The sequence below is a fragment of the Sebastes umbrosus genome, chromosome 7, assembly GCF_015220745.1.
Source record: "Sebastes umbrosus isolate fSebUmb1 chromosome 7, fSebUmb1.pri, whole genome shotgun sequence".
NCBI classification, from domain to species: domain Eukaryota; kingdom Metazoa; phylum Chordata; class Actinopteri; order Perciformes; family Sebastidae; genus Sebastes; species Sebastes umbrosus.
The window spans coordinates 16,170,392-16,194,588 of NC_051275.1; the positions used below are offsets into that span (position 1 = coordinate 16,170,392).

Consider the following 24,197-nt stretch of genomic DNA (forward strand, 5'->3'; position numbering starts at 1 on the left):
CTGAGAAAAACGTGAAAACCAAATAAATGCAGCATGGTCACTTCCGGGTCAAACTTCACCCCCTTGCCTTCATGACAGAATGACAACCAATACACCTATAAAACGGCAAGATCTTCAGCTTTCCATCTTCTGACATCTTATCTAATCAGTTTGAACACACTTTGGAAATCATCAAAAGTCACAAAATCAGTTTTCTGCAACATCTGGGAATATAAAGCACCTATTTGGTGGCCATTTTTAAAAAAAGATCAAATAAAAACAAAAATGTTTCTCAAATACATGACCCACCCTAGCTTTAATATTGAATTTGATCTAGATGTAACTGTTAACGTTGGTGGCTTTGCAGTTTGTTGACACTTCCACAATCTTTTCCCCTGGTGGGAGGAGAGTGGCATCAATCTTCTCGCCTTTACACATGAACCTTGTAATGGAGAAAGCAAAGATTGTACCAGGCATGGTCGAAGCTTTGTTGGTCTCTCAGAGACTTATTGTACAATAATTATATCAGGATGGAAACAAATCTCAGTCAATGTAATCCCGTTTAGTGCTCCATCAGCCAGTCGCGCGAAGGTGCGCTGGAGCCGAGCACGGTTTGCGGTTTCCGGGCCAAAACTCAACTCTTTCAGCATCCCCTCTTTTTGCTTTCCAGATGTGCGCTCTCCAGATGCTATTTCACCTAACTTTATTTTAAGCAGATATTCTTGGCAGCCTGTCATGTCTTACCTCAGTTTTAACAAGGCAGAGCAACCAGAGAGAGACAGAAAGAAGAGAAAGGAAGAAATATGTTTGACAGGCTAACACAAGATGAACCCCGAGGTCGTTCCAAGAATGTGTTCGACACTAAATAGTATATTTTGGGTCCAGCTCTCGGGAAACTCACATCACAGCCTGAGGAGCTTTGCAGCATCAGCCAAGGAAACTGATGTGTTTACTAGGCAGTCTGTTATCTGAGGAAAGAAAGAAGCCAAAACCCTCATAACACTTTATGAGGTTATATTTCATTGTACAACATTGTACAAGGGCCGCTGCTATGGTTATGTAGACTACGAGCATGCAGCAACAGGGTCAAAAAGACTCAATAAAGCCGTTCATGTGGATGAAATGCTCAACATCTCTTCGTTTTTACAGCTGTATAAAGACAATAATGGGCAAATAAATTGTGATAATATGATATAAACAAAAAGTGTACGTCCAGTCAAGCAAAGTTTGCCACATCCATCACAATTATACACATACATACAAAATGAGACTCTTAAAGGGGAGCTCGTCTTCGTAGCTCCCTCTGTACTGGAGCTTGAGCAGGCTGAAGGCGCTTGGTCTTTATAGCAGAGAAAGAGAGGGGATCCGAGAAGCTGCCAAATCCAGATCCTTCAGAGTTCTCTGCGTAAAAACATGAAAGACAGTCATCCAAAAAATAATCTTCTTCAAACACTGCCAAACAGGAATAGTGTGACATTTTGGGAAATACGTTTATTCGCTTTCTGGAGGAGATTTAGATGAGAAGATTGATACCACTCTCGTGTCTGTTTCTTAAATATGAAGCTACAGCCAACAGACTGGAAACAGGTGGAAACAGTTAGCCCCGCTCTGTGCAGAGGTAACAAAATCCTCCTACCAGCACCTCAAAATCTCACTAATTAACACGTTATATCTCGTGTGTTCAATACGGAGAAAAAAACGAAGAGTAAAAAACAACATTTATGTGCCGGACTATTTCTTGGCAGGGAGCAGTAACCTCCTGGTTGCCTGGGAACTGCTCAGAGCCAGGAAATAGTCCGACACACAATAAAACGGCAGAGCGCTTCGGTTTTTATACTGATTATACAAATGAGATCTAACGCGTTAATTAGTGAGCTTTAGAGGATTTTGTTACCTTTTGTCCAAACCGGTCGGAAGGCACATAAATAGCACGACATTACACAGACATTGCGCGTCTCGTGAGGACTCATTTTAGGCTTTTCATTTGTACGCCATGCAACAAAATTACGGTAACGTACGCAGTTAGGTTAAGGTAACAAAACCACTTAGTTAGGTTTAGGAAAAAACATCATGGTTGGACTTAAAATAAGTACATAAACTAAGTAAAATACATATGGAAACAACGTAACACGCCTGCTCGCCATAAGCGGTCTTTCTTGCATTTCATTCTACGTCACTAGCTCTGATCGTAACATGTTTACATGGAGCTTTTATATTGCAGTCTGTACAGACTACATGGCGTACACATGACATGCCAAACGCAAGAAAGGCGTTCTTATTGCACGCTAAATGCCTTGCGCATTACCGTTGCATTCATACGCCTTTTCGTGCGAACGGGCTGTTTTGTCAGAGCCAGGCTAGCTGTTTCCCCTTGTTTCCAGTCTTTGTGCTCATATCTAATGGACACATTTGAGAGGTGGTATCAATCTTCTCATCTAACTCTCCCGCCAGGAAGCGAATAAGCCCATTTCCTCAAAACGAGGCCTGGGAAAACGTTTTCCTTCATCTCTGTTTTTCTCCTCACCGTGAAGGCCGATCATGTGCTCCAGGATCAGGAGCCTCTCAGCCAGGATCTTCAGGGCCTCCCTGAGCTGCTGCACGGCCTCGCCCTGAATAACACCATCGTAGTTTAGTATTTTTCAAATGAGGGAATCAGGAGGAAAAGATACTAATGGGTCTTACCTCAATCAAGCCTTCTCCTGGCTCTCCTTTTGGCCCCGGTGCTCCCTGTGAAAACAGAGTAAAATAATCTGTGTTGTGTGTGTGTGTGTGTGTGTGTGTGTGTGTGTGTGTGTGTGATGCAACGCAATAACCTTATACTTACAGGTAGGCCCAGTTCGCCTGCTACACCTGAAGGCCCCTGGTAGAGAAAGAACAGAGAGATATACTTTAGGACTCCGGCTCTCACACACACACACACACGTCTCACCGGCTTGCATTCTTCATCCCTCCGTGCTAATCTACCTCTTCACCAGATCTCAAATCATGCTAGTAGAGGAAGGGGATCAAGTTTAAAGACAGAGGCCCACTAGAGAGCCGGATAAAAGAGGGGACCCGACATGGCCGCCCTGATTAGCGAGGCCTGGCCTTGGACGAGAGAGAGAGAGGAGGATTAGTCACGGCTCGGAGTGAGTCTTTGAAGAAAAGCTTGTTCACCTTTAATGTGTTGAAGACTGCACGACAGCGAGGGCCATTTACAAAACGTAGAACAAAAAGCATTTTGATATAGTTCATCAGAATCGAATATGTTCCGCCAGCCTGCTAATCCAATAACGAGGACGATTTGTACAGCAGCCTCACCCTTTCCCCCAGATCTCCTTTAGGCCCAGGATCGCCAGGATTGCCTTGGAGTCCGTCATCGCCCTTATGTCAATAAAACAGAAGGCCGCGTGTTAATGATGCCAGTCATGCATTCACATCTTTTATTGATGAACAGATTCAGATACTCACATCTCGTCCCGGTAGGCCTGCTATCCCTGCAGGTCCTCTCAGTCCTGGAGGGCCTGAAGCATCATTCACAAAAAACATTCACACATCAATGTCAAAATTAAATTCAGTCAATTTACAGTTTAATTTAACTCAGAAATTAGGGCATTACGAGAAATAGGCATTACAGTAACAGAATATTGATTCATATCATGATCAGCGCTGCCTAGTTTGACTGTTTGATCGGAGTTCGTGAGTGATTGACAGCTGCCTCAGTTGAATTAACAGCCAATAGGAACGCTCTGTCTCTGAAATGACATGTGATTGGCCAAAGTCCCGCTTCTTCTGACGCATTCTCCTGTAAATTAGTATGACATGTTTCCTGTCTTTGCACATTTTGGGATCTTGACTGGGATTTTGTGAGTTGGAGCAGTGCTCGGCTGCACTACAAGTCAATCATGACACATTATACATACATAGTGTATATGCATATATGAATACATACAGTACATACTACACATAGTTCTGTGGTGTGTCCCTCTAACATGTGTGCAGAAAACAGATTATATTCAAACCTGAGGGGCCGACAGGACCAGTTGGACCAGTTGGACCAGGAGGCCCGACCACGATCTGAGGAGCAGGGAAGGTCTCCTCTGGGTAAAACAACAACAACAACAACAACAAAGTTTAGTTTAACCTTTGCACAGAAGAAAACAGAGACTATAATGACAGATTATAAAAATACAATGAATACCTGACTGATGTCATTCAGGGTCAAGAGGTCATTTACAGGTTTACATTTAGACCATGTTTATTTTAATCAAAAATATATGAATGTGCAGTTACCCAAATATATTTTCACTAATGTCCTTTAACTTTTCTTCTGGAGTCAACTGAATCAAACTTTGTATAAATGCATTTATTGATCAACTGAAGTGACTCACAGGTTGCAACACAGCAACCGGCCAATTACAAAAAACATCGCCCAAATCTTCGATATTTGTGCTCTACAGACCTAAATGTTGGCATGAAGTAGATTTATTTCAATTTGACAAGATAACCATCACAAAAGAAAAGATGGTTCCATTATGACACCAAACATTTAACATCTGTAAATATCAATGTTTTGTACATTTTTCCTTCTATTGGTGAAGCAGAAACTATTCTCTGCTAACCTTCCCTCTCATCTTGGGTGATCTGATCTCAAATGAACAGCTCTAAATACAGACGTAAATGCACCAAATGGAAAATAAGAACGCACTGGGACCCAATTACAGTCACACTCTGGGGTGGTCAGCCATCGCAGCATGTGACCACATGTGTGAAAGCTCACAGATGTAGTCAAATTAGCAGTAGAGTGAAATCCAATCAAAAGTATTCACTCACACACACAATTTATTTGTGATTTAAAAACACAATGTGGATCTAGAGATACACAAGGCTAGAGATACACAAGGCTTTTCATACTAGTGTCCAGTAAGTCACGTTACAATCAACTGTTCGTTCGTGTCCCGTGTTCACAACGTTCAGTGTCATTTTTACTTTACAAACGTAATTTTAAGCCCAACCATGTTGTTTTTTCCTAAACCTATAACTATAGTGGTTTTGTTGCCTTATCCAAAGCAAGTGTTTTTGTTTAACTGACAACATTAAGCGATCGAGAAGTGACGCCAAAGGCTTGTTAAGCACGTGTTTACTGCAACCAAAAAATGACACCAAGGGCTTTTTAAGCACTTGTTTAGTGCGACCGAAAAGTGACGCAGAGGGCTTGTTAAGCACGTGTTTAGTGTGATCAAAAAGTGACGCAGAGGGCTTGTTAAGCACGTGTTTAGTGTAATCAAAAAATGACACCGAGGGCTTTTTAAGCACTTGTTTAGTGCGACCGAAAAGTGACGCAGAGGGCTTGTTGAGCACGTGTGTAGTGCGACCAAAAAGTGATGCCAATGGCTTGATAAGCACGTGTTTAGTGCTATTGAAAAGTGACGCCGAGGGGTCTGACAAAGCGACAGTATGTGAGGAGTTGGGATGAGAGCGTGTTGATCTACACTTTTGGAGTCTCAGCCTGAACCTCAGGGTGTGGGGTCCTTTTTCCAACCAACAGAAGAGATAAGTTAAGACATCAAGGGTCAACATTCAGACTAAACAGTAGGATTAAATCCGGCGTGACAGTGATCGACAGGAACAGCTGGTCGATTTAAAGAGGTCCCATTTAACGGAGCAGTAAACGCCTGGACATGATCTTCCTTCAGGAGGTGGAAGCCGTGCCTTGTTCGCAGCATGTAGGCTATTTTAAAGTATAAACTTTGTTTTCAACCGCACCACACTTCCTCTCCACTTTAACATATGCTCAGAGTCAGTCTTCCCCCCCGTGTTGAGACAGCGCTGTTACATTATGGCTACAGTCCACAGAACGGGTCTAGAAGGAGCAGATTTCCCTCTGGAACTAATTTCCTAATGTTACAGTCTCCTCGAGCCTGGCTGCCTCCCCGAGAAACTCCACATGAGTGGCAGACTATCTCCTCCCTCGTTCATAGCGAGCCCAGATTTTGGCTCGGGGCCGCGGCCTGTTCCCCCAAACGCAGACTGTTGTGCTGACAGCTAACAAATTAGGCCTGATTTACAGCCAGTTGGCCCCCCTCAGCTTACATGGTCCCACAGACCCAAATCTACATAGTTCCAGACCCGCAGACACAGTTCTGGGCTCAGAAAGGCAGACGCAGCCAAAAGCCTAATCGGAGCCAGCAGTCTCCATGAGGTTATGATTATAGCATGGGCTTCTGCTGCCTCCCTGTGGTGAAACATGGGTTTTAAATGTGAGACATATAACTTTACACTATATTTCAAAAGACATGAAGATTTTAAACCATGATAAATCTGTTATTTTCATGTTTAGCACTCTATATGTGTATTTTAGGGAGTAGAAACAGAAAGTGAAGCTGTATTAAAGTGGATAAAATGAATGAGAAATGTCTCAATATATATTTTGTAATTATTTCAGTCTTTTTTTAAAAAACACCTGAGCTAATCTTGTGATTAATTTGCAGGTATATGGCTCCGTTGTTGGGTGTTGTTGTTACATGAGGTTGCAGTAAACAGTGGCTGAGAAGCAGCACCACACACGGATACAATCAAACTAAATCTAAGCCAGCCCTTCGCTGCTAAGAAACAATGCTCTCTCCATTACGCTGAAAACTAAAGACACATATTGCTCGCTTAAACACTTGGTAACAGCTACAATATGCTCTGTGCTTCCACCTGTGCCCCCTTTTAAACCAATTTTCCACACATAGAAACCCATCTGGCACTGGGTTCATGTTCTGCCTGACACAGTGATTGCACAGAGAACAACAGGATGAACATAATGTATGAATGTGAGTGTTTAAAAGCACATGATTCATCCAAATGGACCGGTGGTTTTGGCATCGACTCAGACGAGCCAAAAACTGAACGCTTGAATTGTTTTACAATTGTTCTTGTGTCAGAATTCAACCGTGTGTGGAAGATCGGCTTCTATTATGTTCTCATTTAAGGCCATCTGGGACGACTCAGCCCTAAGTTACTGTAAAAGAGTCAATTTGAGTCGGCTCACCTTGATTGTCTACGTGAAAAACGTCACCGCGTTCTCGGGCAGAAGAGGAGCTCGGCCCCGGAGGACCCGGTGGACCTCGAAGGCCGGGGAGACCTATTACTCCTGCTAGACCTCTGTCCCCCTTTGGTCCTGAGCACCGAGGTAAAAACAATTAATCAATTAATCATGTTAAACAAGCATTTTTGGCAAGTGTGAGAGCTTTTTTCAAACCATCTTTAAATGAGCAGATGAGACTAGAAGGTCTGATGATATTTTACCGATGGGTCCAGGGAGGCCTGATCTTCCAGCCGGACCCGGAGGTCCAGCAGAACCTGGAAGCCCCGGTGGTCCGATGGGTCCTGGAAGACCTCTTCCTCCTGGTGAAGAAAAAACACAAGAGACAGTCAGTCAAATGTTCAGTTGACTCATCAAGAGGAAAACTACTCAACCTGTGGAAACAAACCTCAGGTGTGGGGTTTGAAAGAAGTGGGACAAAAGGGGACACTATTGATTTGCATTATGGGAAATGTAGGATTTTTGCAGCTTGACTCATACCAAGGACTAAAAGTCAGGATATCTCAGCCTCTGCTGCTTCAGTTTTTACCTTTTTGTTGTTGTTTTAAAGGTGCAGCGTGTAGGATCTGGTGACATCTAGCGCTGAGGTTGCAGATTGCAACCAAACTAAAGTGGCTGATGCGTAAACGTGAAAGTGCGAATGTCCCTATCTAGAGCCCGTGTTTGGTTTGTCCATTCTGGGCTACTGTAGAAACATGGTGGCCGGCTCTGTGAAGAGGACTCACTCCCTATGTAGATAAAAACGGCTCATAAGCTGACGAAAACACAATGATTTGTATTTTCAGGTGATTATACACTAAAAAAACATACTTAAAATATTATATTCCATTTCTGCAAAAAGATCCCCCTAATTGTTACACACCGCTCCTTTAAATGTCTCTCCCACAGTCCCCCAACTTTATGGAAGTGCAATCCTAAATTGTTGGAGTACTTAAACTTCCTTACTGCATCTAGGCGCCGCACCAAAGTACTGAAAATGGTAAAATAAAGTGAAAAATGAATAAAATGTCTACTATATATCCAAACATGAGCAGCACAAGACAATAATCTATCATCCATCTAATCTGTGTTACTGCAGGACGAAAAGTAAAATTTTTGTCTTATAATATTGTGTGTTTACCCTCTTTAGAACGAGCAGGCAAATAAAGCCAGTGAAGATGTAAATAAATAGTGTGATAAGAACATTAAGGGGTGTAAGTTGTTATATATATGTTATTCCACAGAACTTCATCTGAGGCTAGAGAACTATTCCTTTAAAGGTGTCTAATTCTCCTTTCACCTTTCCATTGCATTTACTTTACAACAAGTCGTTGCCAGGCACTTACCATCAATCTCAACCATTTATAATTTTTTTTCCAGAGACCCAGAGATACCACGTGATACCAACGTTGTTTTACTATTGGTTCACAAGCCAACATAATATTTTTTTTTCAGGAAAAGCCATACTTTTATTCGGCACCTTTCTAAAAGCTCTGTGGATGTATTATTTTTTTTTAAATATTCATCTACATAAAAATGTTACCAATAATCATCTATGAATATTGAAACTGTGCATTAGCTGTTAATTAATTCAAATACAAACATTAAGATTACTTTGTGCACTTTTCTTTTTTGCAATAAAACCGCTCTTCGAAAATCTCCACTAAATCTTTCAGAAAGCATGTTTTCGGTGATGCGTTGACACACCTGGTGGCAGGTATGATGGCGGTCCAATAGGAGTGGGTTGGGGTGCGTCCACCTCGTTGTCTGTTGAGCCCTCCGGTAAACTGCTGACCGTCGGCAGGGATGAACGTCCCTCTTCTAACAGCTGGATCTGGAACAACAGCGGCAGGTTTCAGACACATCTGCACTCTGGTGTGTATGAAGTAATCTGTGTACAAATGTTAAGTTGTCTTAATAAATCATAGAATGAAGGCAGTCGTGTAGGGATCCGTGTTACCTTTGATTCAATGGCGTTTATTCTGCTGTTCATGTCAGTGAAACTGGTACAGTTCAAACACTCTGTAAGAAAGAAAGACAGAGAGGGATGAGTTTAGTTTCTGGGCATACTGTACATGCTTCTTCTTCTTCTTCTGCTTCACCATCTGTCTTTCCCTTTCCTTCTGCTTCTGCCTCGTCTCTTTAATCCCTGTTTCTTTTTTCCATCCTGGCACCATCAGTGGTATCTCTCTATCTCAAGCCAAGACACACAAGAACAATGTCCATCAAACCAGACCAAGGAATTTATTAGGAATTCCTCCTTAAATCATGTCACTCACTCACTCACAGAATAAATATTATCAGACCTCTCGTGAAATTTTCTCTCACACACAAGCCTGGCGCACACCTGCTCGCCTTCTGACTCAGCGTGTTTTCCGTCTGTCTGCCCACTCGCAGTGATGGCCCGTATGCCCACATTCACATCCTCCTCCAGACACCAAAACCATCAACTGTGTGTAGCACATAGAAACACAAACAAACACAAACACTCATACACATACTTTCACTGCCATTTCCAAATGTCTATGAGAAAAATGTGATTTAGAGACATTTTCAAGACACAGTATATTCAATGGATGAGTCTATATCATTTCCGTACTGTCATCATATCCCAGGAAAATACCAAAAACAATTAATTGATTCTGTTAACAAGTGTAGCCAAAGCCTTTTTGCCACAGACCTCCATTAAAACACATCAATTAGAACATTTTCATTCATTTGGCGTCACGTTTCTGTCAACCTGATGAATTTAAGTCCAACGTTCACTCTCTTTTAGCTCTGATTTTGGTCTCTACCAACTCCTGAGGGAAATATCTTACTCTTTAGCTGCTAAATGCTAAACTATCTTCCCCAGCTAGTCGCTGATGGTATCTGTCTGTTGTTTGGTGCAGAGCCTGTAGCTTTTTGCAGAAAAGAGTGGCCTGCTTCAGCCAAAAACCAACACAGATGAGAGCGGTGAGAGTGAACCGTAAAGAACTGTAAAGCTCTGGCTGTAAAACCAAAACAATTTTTTTGTTTCGGTCGTTTGTTGACAATAACCAAAATCTTGAATAATGCCAGACTTATCCTTGAAGAAACAACATTAACACTAAACAAAAAAGACACTTTATGCTTATTTTTTCATGTTTCTTATATTCATTTTTGCGAAATTCTTGTTTGCCATTCTTGTTTGTTACTTTCTACGTCATCTTCAGTCTGTTTTGAACACACTCTCAGCCAACTCTCTCACAAATTATACCGTTCTAGCTACCACTAAACCGCAGATACCTACATGTTCCTCGCTGTGCTGCAATTTAGGATCCTTTACATGAGCTGTGATCCAAAAAACAAAACACAGAATAGCACATTTTTTATAGAAAACCCCAGTATTTGTTCTAAATGTGAGCCTTTCTCTGGTCTATGGCTCATAAGAAGTGTGGAATGTCAGCTGTCAGTCCCACAGACGGGACCCACCCACATTGTGGTCATAGCAGGGATACCTAGAACGAGGAACAACTGGTGCTCATAAATAACTCGCAACAAAAATGACCCAAACAGCTCTCGTTTGCCTAAATCAGCAGCTTTGACCGCAGCACGCAGGCTACTAATGGCAGCCGCTGAGGTTTCTACTTCACTGAAATAGGACAGGGTGAGTGTCTTTACCGTGTCTCTGTGTGTGCGTCTACAATCATGTATCCAGTCCAGTGGTGTATGGGTCTGCGTGGGTGTGGTTTCTCAATGCCTCGTCTCAAAAAAATCTTGAATCTCGCCCTGGAGCGCAGCCACAAAACGGAAACAACAATCAACAGCTTGACCCAAAAACACATTCCTCAGGATTCATCAACCCAAATACTGAGAGTGGTTCAACCGCCACATGAATTTGTTGTGACTGACTAAATGGAGGTTTCTTCATCGACAACATCGAGGACATCAAAGCTGCAAAACAGCAAGACTGTGGGCAATCAAGGGCTCCACAATGTGAGAGGACTGATGAGTTGATATTATGCCTTCATCTCCTCCACAGTTATTCATTATCAGCCCAGAGGAAGTCTCCACCCGCACTCACTCTTTCTCTGTTATATACAGTGCATCAATCAGTGATGCATTCCAACCGACATTCTGTGATGATGTGATGACATTTCGTTTTTATAGCCGACCATAAAATATATTCCCTCTGGGAATGCCAATGTGAGCAGATCCACCTCTTTGGTTCAGGCTGAAATATCTCAACCACTATTCAATGGAGTGCCATGTAATCTTGTACGGACATTCATGTTTCCCAGAGGATGAATCCTGATTTTGGTGATCCCCTGACTTTTCCTTTGGCGCCACTATGAGGTTGATATTATTGTTCTTTAGTTAAATGTCTTGACACCTATTATAGATATTTATGGTGCCAAGAGGATGAATCCTACAGACTTTGGTGATCCTGTAACTTTTCATCTAGCACCATCATCAGATCAGACTTCAGACTTAAAGCTTTGCCTCAGCGAATTATCCACAATTCATAGCATTATGACGTTAAACGCAGGGTTACCAGGGGAAGCCCGGAGGTGTTAAAAAAATAAAATAAACAAGGAGGACTGGCACGTGGGTGTTTAGCCTGGCATATGCTGTATGTTGGGTGCGCTGGTGTGCCTAAATTTAGAAAGAAACACCACATTAACAAGGAATTAAAATGGTACATAAACACATGAAATAAGAGGAATGCGAGCAAAGGCTATAGTACACACACTGGTCTGCTCATCTACCATTTCTTTTATTTTTTGCTTAAAAGGACCAGTGTGTAACATTTCGGGGGATCTATTAGAAGAAATGGAATATAATATTCATAACTATGTTTTCTTTAGTGTATAATCACCTGAAACTAAGAATCGTTGTGTTTTCATTAGCTTAGAATGAGCCCTTCATATCTACAAAGGGAGGAGGTCCGCTAGACAGAGTCCGCTATGTTGCTCCGCCATGTTTCTACAGTAGCCCAGAACGGACAAACCAAACACTGGCTCTACAGAGAGCTTTTCACGTTTTTATGTTACCTGAAGGTCACCGTAGTTCTCCAACACATTGTGAAACTGCGGTAACGTAGTCTGCAGAGTGCAAAACTGTGGTACCACCAGCCGCCGTCTGACTTCCGTTGCTCCTAAAGTAGTGTTATTATGGTAAGGATGGCCTCTGAGTGAGGCGAACGGCGTTACTGCAGTTTTGGAAAGGGAGGAGTGAGCGCAGGAGTACTTAGTTGGTTGCAATCTGCAACCACACCGCTAGATGTTGGCAAATCCTACACACTGCTCCTTTAATGATGCTGTTTTGACAGAAACAAGTAAATTGATTATTTGACAATTACTCTTGTTCACTCTGTAAGACAAGAAATCAAGGACCGACCTCTTAATTGCGTTGACCGTGTAGAAAGTAAAAGGCGTCAAATAAAAAGGCCCCAAGCAATGATTGTATGTAACATGTTTTGATCATGTCACGGTGAGGTGATATGTCGCAAAGTGATGTCCCATTCCTATTTATACCATTTTGAGCCTTTGCAGCCTCTCGCAATCGAGCATTTAGGTGACATCAATTAGGGTTTAGGGTGGACATTGGGCTTGAGCCAGCCTTAGAGCCGCTAGCATGGCTGTACATTCTTACTCCTGTTTTGTTTTTACCCACTTTCACTCAACCTTTCAACAAACTTCAGAGAACTTGGTGCATTTTCAAATGTAGGTCGAGAGAGTGATTATGACAGTTTAGTACTGTAGTTGCTTTGCTGAATGGTCAATTGGCAATCAAATAAGCGAAGCTGCCTCGTCCATGTTGGTTTTCTGCTCCTCAGACACTAAAGTAAGGATACTCTACGTCCACTCTTCACTGCTAATGAGCTAACTTGTTCAAGTCTCATCTCTTGTCCAACGAGGGCCAGAAATAAAACCAGCCATATCATATTATGTCATAAACACATCACCACAGGAAAACACCAGAACTGAGTCTACCAGAAATGTTAACCAGAGCAAAACAACTGCGTTTTTCTTTTCTTTTTTTTTTCATAGAGGTGGCGGGCGGGATTTCCGTCTCTGCAGTTGGAATTTAATTAGGGATAGAAAACCAAACTTCCGCTGTGCTCGAGCCGATGTTTAGAACGGGACCGCAGCTATCAAGTCTGTTTGGATCCATAATTACACCATGGCAACATAAGACAGGCTTATTTTTCTTGGATTGCTCTCAGCTCATGGGAAAGATTCAGGATTGTGTTGTCTTTAGTTAAGCCAAATAAACAGAGAGAATTGGGAACTTTTTCCTGCTCCAAAGAGAAGTGAAGGAAGGATTTGTAGGTTGGAGCAGTTTTTCCAACTATTCAGATGCTACATCTTGTCTGATGTTATTGGAACTTCACTAAGAATTATGACAAGACTAGTATTTGGTCGATTAAAGGAGCATTGAATTAAGTTTTTTATTATTCACAGGAAAGACGTGGCAAATGCAAGTGAAATTTATTCTAAATGACCACAGACACAGAATACTTTAATCACATAAAATGCAATTAACAAAAACATCAGATTGCTGGGTAATGCAGCATGCAAATGGATAACATGTCCATAAATTACATGATACGGAAGGAAAGCTGACGTTAGTCTTGTGTGATAAGCGCAACTAGACTAGACAAGGACTAGAGCAGACCTCCAGGCGAAGCACAAGAGTGTAAATAAGATTAGAAACTCTTGGAAGATAAATCTTAATTTAAACATCAGAGGAATCAAAACAAAGAGCATATTTCATCTCAGAAAACTACCAACACGCCGACTTGTTTGATGAATCATCCCTTCCATTATTTTGTGATCTACAGTACAAGACAGCACAGGATATTTTGGCAAGAGTGTAAGTCAGACTGTGAGCATCGTCTGTTGAGACATTTCCTACATTAGACCTGGATATAGATCAGAGGAAATCATTTAAAGTTTCTCACAGTTTTTTGCACTCACACACACACACACACACACACACACACACACACACAAGCACAGACAACCACAAAACAAACCATGACGCACACAGCTGGGGACAGTCATTTTCATCGCCACTAAATACTCGCTCTGTCTGTTTTTGGTAGCAAGACGGAAGGATGATGTATTGAAACATCTTCTTGGACCGTCTTAAGAGTCGCTGTCACATCCCCAAGATACACAGACAAGTGTGTGTGCCCAGTCTGTGAGCTGTGTGTGTGTGTGTGTGTGCGTGTGTGTGTGTGTGTGTGTGTGCAGACCACAGTCGGCCTCCGAGAGCTGGCTGCGTCCCAGGAGCCTGTTGTGTGTCGGCCCCAGCCAGCAAGTGGTCAGCTATTGCTGGCATGGAGAACAACTGGCACAGAACACACACCCACACACACCCATGCTCAGGCCGAAACCCACACACACAAATGCACAGACAGACACACACACTCCTACTGTCACAAACTCTCTCACTCACTAAATCACACACCCACTTTGACCGCTGTGGCTGCTGGAGGACGGTGAACTGAGCTTTTTTTTTTTTTTTTGGAAAACCAAGACGTCTAGTCCACAGTGGGACCATTTAGCATTTTTCACCATGATGCCAGCTGACAGGCCACACACCATTTCTTTAAACTGAAGCTGTGCAACATTTAACAAGTAAGAAATACTTGGCAATTAATGGAATTTCCCATTCAATTTGATGCATGGTGCCATTATTTCACCATGGAGAACAAGATGTAGTCAAACGACTAAATAATGGACTTCAGAACCACAATGAGGTGCCGTTATTGATCTCACATTCCTCCTCACAAAATACTGTGAATGAATCTCTTCCAATCTGAGAATAAACCTAATTCATCCGTCATTCCCTCATTCGACCAGAATGCATCCACTTGTCCCATTGCGCTGCACCGTCCTGCTCTGGTGCTGAAACACTAGCCACTCATCAGTCACAGTCAGAGATGGATGACCCTGCTGGTGCACAGACATACGGTCATCGTCATGCTATGAGATGATGTGGTGTGAATCCGGTGAAGAGAGACGGTCACACGCTGATCGGCTGAAATGAGGGCAACAGTTTTGAGGTTCAAATGCAGCGGTGTCCGATGAAATGGAAAGAATTGAAATGGTGGAGACACATTAAACAGAGAGACGAAGAGCGGTAGAATATCACTGCTTACAAGTCATATTGGAAATATTGTAAGTATGAGATGAGCATGTGGACCACTGGTGGTCCCCAGGGAGAGGAGAGGGTAGGGGCGGCGATCGCCCCCATGTTCGAAAGAAATGCAGCAAAAGTGCCTTTTAAGGCGCCCTTCCAGTGGAGAAAACATGATCTAGGGTGTCCTTCCAGTGGAGAAAACAGGATCTAGGCTGTCCTTCCAGTGGAGAAAACATGATCTAGGGTGGCAAAAGAGCAAAGGCTTGCAAGGAGATGAGTGCAGATGGTAGAATGGAAAAAAACATGATCTAGGGTGCCCTTCAAGTGGAGAAAACATGATCTAGGACACACTTCCAGTGCAGATAACATGATCTAGGGAGCCCGTCCAGTGGAGAAAACATTATCTAGGGTGCCCGTCCAATGAAGAAAACATGATCTAGGGCGCACTTCCAGTGGAGAAAACATAATCTAGGACACACTTCCAGTGCAGATAACATGATCTAGGGAGCCTGTCCAGTGGAGAAAACATGATCTAAGGCGCACTTCCAGTGCAGATAACATTATCTAGGGTGCCCGTCCAATGAAGAAAACACGATCGAGGGCGCACTTCCAGTGGAGAAAACATAATCTAGGATGCACTTCCAGTAGAAAAAAACATGATCTAGGGTGCCCGTCCAGTGAAGAAAACATGATCTAAGGCGCACTTCCAGTGGAGAAAACATGATCTAGGGTGCCCGTCAAGTGAAGAAAACATGATCTAAGGCGCTCTTCCAGTGGAGAAAACATAATCTAGGGTGCCCTTCCAGTGGAGAAAGTTTCAAGTTTCAAGTTTATTCATCACATACACAATTATACAAGTATAATGCGCAGTGAAATGCTTATGTACCTCTCCAGCTGTACAGTGCAACCAACATAAACCAGCCAACTTAAATAATAAACCAACATAACAAAAGTGTTATGTTGAAGAAAACATGATTTAAATCTAAATTTAGTTTCACATGGTTATATACCTGCATATCAACATTGTAATTGGGAGCATCAGTTTTTACAGAGCTGCAGCATGGCTGTAGACTGTAGTCTTGTTTGTATTTTGTGCACAACTTAGCACTAGTGTTGATTTGAGAAGCCACCACAAACAATAGTGGTGTGTTCTTACCCAAAAAGAAACACCCTTACACATTAAGGCAGAGGTCCTGGCCTGTCTTGACTACAGACAGCAAAAACCTACAGATTAATACATTATCCTTCATGCACACATGTGGCTCTTATCGATCTTTCCAGGAACCTTTTTAGGATTTCAGGAACGTTATCTGCTTAACTCTGCATAAACAGATGTGTGGAGTTGCAGACAGAAAGACAAGAGGGACAAATGGAGGCAGGAAAACCAAACGATAAGCTGACGACAGGAATGAAAAACCACAGAAGGAGCATGAACAGAGCGTCATCCATCAGGCAGATCAGACCAGGACCAGCTGAGCTATCCCATTGCTCCCAGCGGGTCAAAGGGCACCGTTTGCTCTATATCTGAGCACAACCAGGGATGTAACAGAGACATCAGTCATATCCTCACTCTGCAGAGGAGCACATGTGGGAAATGGTTCTGTTTTATCACTTTACTCCAAGGAGAGGAGAGCGGCAGATCTAAAGGACATAGGAAGTTACTGTAGATAAGTGGAAAGCAGCAAGGAGTAGAAGATAAAGAGCCCGGCGGTGGCAAGAAAAATCAAGGGCATGGCAAGGGCAAGAGAGAAAAAGCCTGCAAGGAGATGAGAGCAGATGGTAAAATGGAAAAATGGAAGAATTCAAAAGGTATTTATGAACAATATAGTATAGCTGGTGTTCTGGATAATCCCTCAAACGGTGGGGTTTAACACACTTCCTCCTCATCCAGCTGCAGAGGGGAAACAGTGACTTTAGCAGCTTCATAGCTGTAGCTTTAACAAATTAGCACATTGACCTCATAGCTTTCAGACACATTTTCACTTCTTTAATGAAATTCATCGTTAACTTCACTAAATAAAACCCTGTGCTGTCACACCCAGCATTAAACTTTGTTAAACTTCTGTTCCTGAGCTTTTTGCATGAGATGAGAGGTTACCACTCTCATCGGGGGAGGTCCTGGTGCTTATTCTTTTTAGATGAGGCTCCCTCGCACACAGACGTTACCCACAATCCCTACTGTTAATATGATCATGTGTGATGGAGGAGGGGGGCAGGGGCCAACAGCAGGGAAATTACGAACACATTTCTCCCAAATGTGTTCCATGCCGTCATGTGTTAGCACAACTCCGCTGAAGGCAAAATGTAAATCTTGAGATGAACTGTACACAGCCAGCACAAACCAGACTGTCAAAAATATTGACGGGTCAGTCTGGGTGTCACCGAAATGCATTCAGAAAACACCCACTTTCCATTAGCAAACACAGAAGAATTCAAGCTTTGAGACCAGCTCAGCCTCAGGGGCTCGGCCACGAGCTCCACGATATTTCAGAGTGCTTTAAAGGTTATAGGACAAAACAAGAAGCACGCACTAACGCAGGGACACACGCTAGAGGACGTGTGAAGGCCAAAAGCAAAAATACTTGCCAATGCACATTTAATGAGCGCTTCATTAACCAGCTCAAATGAAAGCATCACCTTTTCAGATTTGTGCAGATTCAAGTGCTAAATGTCAAAAATGTTAAGGGATGCAACTCATGTTTAATGTCATTGTTGCAGATTATTTCCTCAGTTAATGGGTGCAAAAATGTCCAAAAATAGCGATGGATGACCATAGCAATGTTTCTATAGCTCAAGAAAACATATTTAAATTGCTTGTTTTGTCTGACCGACAGTCCAAATTGCAAAGATATTCAGTCTATTATCACAATAAGACAAAGAAAAGCAGGAAATCCTCACAACTGAAAGGCTGGAGGAAGGCAGCGTTTAGCATTTTTTGCTTGAAAAATTACTTTAATGTGATTAATCGATTGTAAAAATAGTAGGCCGGTTATTTTTCTGGTATTTTTCTTTCGACTAATAATATCAATTCTAAACACCGATAAAACTGTGAAGCCTCCATTAAGGCTAAAACCCAAACATACTACATGATAATGTGTGCATTGATACCAGTGCAGATTTGGCCTTTATATTGTTATAGTGCTTTCCCTTTAGGAGTCAAAACAAAGAAAGCACTTATAAACCATAAATGGCTATTTTCTGAGTCTTTTAGAACGAATAAAGGTAAGAAAAGGATAAAACATGAGAGTGAGGCAGAAAATGATTCAGGGTTTTCGAGGGTGAAAACAACAAGAGTGTGTGCGGAGGTGAGAGGAACAAGCATCTCCTCAGCTTACACAGACTTAACTTTGACTCTAGCCTTCTTCATGTGCCCTGTCTCTACGTCTCTGAGGGCCTCACGGGCCTCTGAAGTGGAGCCAGAACCCCATCAAACTAAAGCCAGAGGTGATGTCATCTTCATTGGTTAAGGCTGTCCTCTCTCGCTCTGATAAAACAGCTGGCTCAAAGCCCCCAGTGCGGCAGCTTTCACAGAGCTGCATGTACAGTGTGACATCAAGACACAAGGATGAATACACACACACACACACAATTCTGTTACCAAACAATTGTTCACGATTAAAGGAATAGTTAGACATTTTGAATCAACAGCCAATTAGCCTAGCTTAGCATAAAGACTGGAAACGGGGGGAAACAGCTAGCCTGGCTCTGTCCAAAGGTGGCCAAGTTGTGGTTTTATGGAGACTTTTACGACTATATTTTCGACTATATTTTCGCCAAGAGCAGTGACTTCGGGCCAGATTCCGCACAAAATCAGACGAAATCATGCGGGTTCACCAGAAACTCCTTCAGCTCAGACTCCTTCAGCTCAGACTCCAGCGGGACCTCAGGCAGCGACCAGCCCACCGCAGACAAACCCAGATCCGGCTTCCTCCGGCCAGGAGCAGAGCTTCGGCTTGCTGGAGGGAAGGTAGGCACGGGAGAACCAGAACCAGGATTGCGCGGAGCAGACTGTCAGAACCTGCTGCAGCAAAATGAGAGGTTTTCTTAAGGGACTCTTGTGCTCGGAAACACTACCGCTTTTGTCCACAGGGACCGCCAAAATCAACACAAAATAAAAGTTCCTCGTAGTAACTTTAAATATGATCCATGACTTATTTTCACAACTGTCAGACCTTCCCCTCCAATAATCAATCGACAAAAGACAGATGAAATCAAACAGAAACGTGTCTGCGTTCGACATCTAACAGCTATCCATAAATCAAAACCATGGGGGTGAAATATACTGAAAATGACCGGCCTATAAGTTCTTTAAAACCATTTAATACAACGATTTCTTTGAAGAACCAATGAAACAGTATCCTCCTGTGGTATTATGAACCATTATCTCCAAGGTATTCTGGATATCCATTAATAACTTCTTTATGTTGTACAGAGGTTAATCTACGTGAGGACAACCAGGCTTTGTTTTCGGGGCTGCAGCCTGATCTTAACACAGTCACGTATGTTACAAAGACAGAGTGTCATGCTCATTTATCTCAGTGGGGCCACTTTCCCACAGAATCGTCTCGCTGCTTCGCTGCTGTCTGGGCAGCTTGTAGCAGCTGGAGCCCTGTGGGACAGAAACACTCATTACATTACACTTCTCTTCTTCTTCTCCTCTTGCTACACAGCTGTCTCCACACTGCCAATTCTAACACCTTGCTGTTTTCTTGAACACTGGTCCTAACTTTCTCCCCTCCATGTCCTGTCTTTCTCTAACCCCGCCGCACTGCCAGCTCTCCCTCCTCTCCTCTCCTCAGTGTGAAGCAGACTGTCTGTGACATCAGCCTCCGTCTTCCAGGTCTCCTCGCCGTGGAGAACGAGGCCCTTTCGCTCTGTCTCTCCATATGGAGGCAATTTTCCTCCTGCTCTACAGCCATCAGAACTTGCAAATACATTTCAGCAAACGTTAAATAAACAGCCAGATTACTTCTTCACACTCCTGCAACCACTTTGGTCTCAAGTGAACCATAATCTCTGGCAGCACGGACTCAGCGGATGTAGCTATGTGTTAATCTTCGTGTGGAATAATATCCACGGCCAGGCCAATAATGGTTTCCAAAGGCTTTGTAATAATGTCTGTGTTTATTCCATTAGCATTAATGTGTGTTTTCTTAACTCGCGGTGAATCTTGGCCCTCCAAGTGCAACAATTAATAATTTCTGCAAAATGGAACAAGGTGTGGTAATTATGACCAGCAAGCACAGCTTTCTCGTTGAGGTAGACTGTTAATCTTGGACAAATGTGGACCGACGAAGCCAGTGTTTTTCAGTGACACACAAATTGCTGCATTGCCCAACCCCAGAACATCTACAAGTTGCTGAGAGTACTAAATTATTTTTAATTGAAACCTGCTAAAATAACTGCATTTTAAATAACGCTATCGAAGCCAACGCAGCCTCAAGCGCAGCTGTTTTCAAAAACAATATGTGAAAACATGTTTGTCAGTGTGGTTGTGAGCAGTGGACACAGATATATTGTATACTGTATATAAACAACAGAGTTAAGGCAGCCCAACATTAGACCTCCATCCACCCTCACAGTGTGGTTCTTCAGGCTGACTGTGGTGTCTCGCCCCTGGGTGAAAATATTGGTCTTTACTGGGCTAAGAATCTGTGGTCTGTGGTCTCCAGGAGCAACGCTGCCCATCAGATGACCCAGACTACCTCCCACTTTACAAGAAGTTCAGCTGGACGTTCCTCTGAGCTTTTTTCATTCATATTTATGACTCTGACAGTCACGAAGTTATTCAGAGAGACAGAAACCGCCTCTGTGCTGTCTACTGTTACCAAAGTAAGAAGAGATACAGAGGGAAACAGTCAGTGTTTCTGATCCTCCCTCCAGTCTCAGAAGTGTCTTGAACGCACAGCCGTAAAAGCAAAGGTACAAAACCGCAGGGCACAGGATCCCTTTCAACTGTTATATTACTGCAGTCCGTGCTCCCAAAAGCAATCCAAAACAGGCGTTCAATCTTAATTCAAAGCAACTTTACAATCATGTCAAAGGGGCTAACAGCTGCACAGAAGCACGATTGGCAAGCGACGACACACCACCAAACATGAAACGAGGCACTGATGTGGGTAAAACTGCTTAAAAGACACAGATGGGTCCGGTCAACACACACGGCCTTGAGAGACTCACCCTCCGACCACATTCGCCCCTACATCGTGCGAAAGAAGAGAAAAAGATCACAGATCAGAAACTCACCCTCACGACACTCTTCTCCCACAAACCCCGGGCAGCATCTCCACTCCAGGGCCGTCACCTGCTTGTAGGTGAGCTTGAAGGACGGCCTGATCAGGGTCCTGTAGCTGTAAAAAACAGCACAGGGGACATGTGTTGTAGCTACATGCAGAAATACACACATACAAATATGAATATCGAATTATTTTTCTTTTTTTGGGCAGTGGACGGAGGAGAGAGATTCAGTCCCTTCTATTTCAGAGGGAAACATTTCAAAGAGCATTTTACATTGTTGTATTAAAGGGATTATTTGTAACTTTCAGAAATGCTTGTTAACAGCGACACCTGTGGCCGTTAAGTCAACGAAAGTCAGCGTCGGGCTCGCGCTTGCTCGCTCTAAATAGACATGAACGAGCATCGCTCAAAACAGTGAGACGACACACGTCAGCTAAAACCACAATATCACTCTATATTTCACCTGCTTGGCAGTAATGTTAACTGACCAGACAAAGGTCTCTCCATGAACATGATTTAGATCTGATCCTAGTGTTGGCTTTTCCTGCTTCAGCCTCCCGACTAGGAACAGGGGAGACACCGGCACCCGGTCGGAGACGATAACGTTTCTCGATGCGGAGCCCCGTCACTTCACAAGATACGGGAAACTTCTGTTGGTCTGAAGGAGCTGCAGCATTTATTTCTGCACAAACATCCACTGTACATTCACTAGATATTCTCAGAGCTAAACTAACTCTTCTGCAGTGTGTAGTGCGCGCGCATGCACGTAAGAGTGGAGCGCGAAAGCGCTTGCAGTGTTTGAGTGAAGGCAAGCAGGCAGCGGAGCAGAGACTCCGGCCCTGGAGACCAAAGCTACGGTCTACAACTCTAGAGTTGACACTGTTTTGCAAGACGGGCTTTCACTAGATATAACTTTGCGGTTTTGGTGCTTCCGTGTAGTTTATGTTGGAGTCTGAGTCTGAACAGCGTAGCCACACGCGAGAGCGCATATGTGAGCGCGCATGGGATCCCGACCTGGTAGATTTATACGTGTAAAAAGTTACAAACAGTTACAAACCCTTTAATAGTTTTACTTTTGTAAAAGATCTTCCTCTACCAACATTTTCAATTAGAGAAAGGGTGAAAATATGGCACAACAGGGACCCCATGCCTGAGTTTGCCCAGGGCCCCCAAATCACTAAATCTGCCCCTGCCACCATGCAGGATGCCCCATATTCATGACAAAAACAACATCAGCATCACAGACAACTGAAAGAGCTGATGGAAGAAGAGGACAGGTAGGTAGGTGTGAGGACTCTAAGGGTACCTGATGACTTTGGAGCAGGGTCCGGGCCATCTGCACCCCTGAATCACTCTCTGCACGCTGGTTTCTGTCCCATTGTGCACCTGACAGGACACTGTTCTGGAAACAGTATACTGACACCAGTTCCTGGAATACAAATGAAATAGATTTCACACTTATTGATGATACTATATGAGAGAAATCATACTAATCATACAAATAAAATGTATCCACTTTTAACAAACTTTTGAAAACACATTTTTTTTAGGATAGCATTCCTATAAGTAGAAGGGTATAAATATATGTATGTATACATCCGTTTCTGGACGCATGTGTACATTTATACACATTTATGTATATATATACTTTATATTTGTTTTATCAACTTGTCCTACCATTTTACCACTTCTATTATTATTGATATGTTTTGTGATGTTCTGTTTTAGCAGTTACCATATCTTTTACTCTATTTATCTGCTTGTATTGTCTTGTGAAGCACTTTGAAACATCTGTTTTGAGAAGTGCTATATAAATAAATGTATTATTATTAGTAGTATTATTATAATCAATGTCAATAAGACCTAATCTGAAAATGTGAAAAGAAACATAACAAATGGGACAATTCAATAGAGCTGCAGCAAATTTGTTTCTGTTAAAGACACATAATTGCATTTTTACATCATTTGCAGTGAAAATCTGCAGTGTGCACATGTGCTCACCTGAGTTGTGTACTGGTCCTGGAGGACCTGGTACCTGGAGGTCCGGAGCTGCTGCTCTGCTCCGATTTGATGCGCTGCTGCCGCTGCAGAGTGATGCCTGGAAAGTGATAAATAAACCCAGTTCCCAGCGAAGGACAGACAAAAGTTATCCACATGCACAGCACGTAGAGGAACGATAAAGCCATCATCTCCTTTTGATTTATCCCTGACAGAGATATCCGACGGGTTTTCAAGTAAATCCTGAAGTTATAAATCCCTTTTAGACAGATCTACAGTTTCTGAAAGTGGAAAGATAAACGAAAGTAAGAAATCCTTAAAGAGTTGGTCATTTCTTCTTCCCCATGAGAAACAAACTAGCCCCTCTCAAGAGCCCAAAATGAATGACACCCAGCCTCTTCCTATAGAATAATGCGGTTTTCTGACGTTTGACATCGTGCCGAGCACTGAGGAGTCAAATATCCAGTGTGCGTAAAAAGCGCACTGAGACGGAGTGCGTAAAAGCGCATCATCTGGTCCAGACCGAGAACCACCAGCCTGCTGTTTTTATATAGAGATATTAATGTGATGGCCAATAGTGTTTTACTCTCATGTCTATTGTCTCTATTCTCCTAACTTCCTGATGATATAATGAGCAATAAGCCTACACTGTAAACAATTGCTGTTAATTTACAGCAGGATTTCAACAGTATTAACCTGTTATTGCTAAAAACAGTGCTTTACTGTTAATACAAAAGAAAACCTGTTAAATTACGCTCATAGGCTGTTTTTTAACTGAACTTTAATGCATTCCTAAAAAACAGCACTTTACTGCTGATCA

General features: G+C 42.8%; 1 protein-coding gene across 1 annotated transcript; it reads right to left on the reverse strand.

The window, feature by feature from the left end:
• Window positions 1-260: 260 nt before the first annotated feature.
• On the reverse strand, window positions 261-23,857 carry LOC119491059 (collagen alpha-1(XXVI) chain). Its single transcript, XM_037774664.1, has 14 exons — window positions 23,381-23,857; window positions 22,686-22,808; window positions 21,389-21,492; window positions 8,988-9,049; window positions 8,735-8,861; window positions 7,252-7,350; window positions 6,995-7,123; window positions 3,981-4,058; window positions 3,430-3,482; window positions 3,280-3,342; window positions 2,804-2,839; window positions 2,662-2,706; window positions 2,504-2,588; window positions 261-1,380 (listed from the first exon to the last, which is right to left on the reverse strand). Exons 1-14 carry the CDS (start codon window positions 23,566-23,568, stop codon window positions 1,253-1,255), a joined length of 1,320 nt encoding a protein of 439 aa, XP_037630592.1. The 5' UTR covers window positions 23,569-23,857; the 3' UTR covers window positions 261-1,252.
• Between the last annotated feature and the right edge of the window lie 340 nt (window positions 23,858-24,197).

What these genes read in the sequence shown, in the direction of transcription:
- LOC119491059 (XM_037774664.1), bottom strand. Translation starts at nt 23,568, where the DNA reads ATGATGGCTTTATCGTTCCTCTACGTGCTGTGCATGTGGATAACTTTT. An exon ending in AGGACCAGTACACAACTCAG is followed by an intron (nt 22,809 to 23,380) that starts GTGAGCACATGT and finishes TTTGTATTCCAG; the next exon opens with GAACTGGTGTCAGTATACTG. An exon ending in CCCTGCTCCAAAGTCATCAG is followed by an intron (nt 21,493 to 22,685) that starts GTACCCTTAGAG and finishes TGTTTTTTACAG; the next exon opens with CTACAGGACCCTGATCAGGC.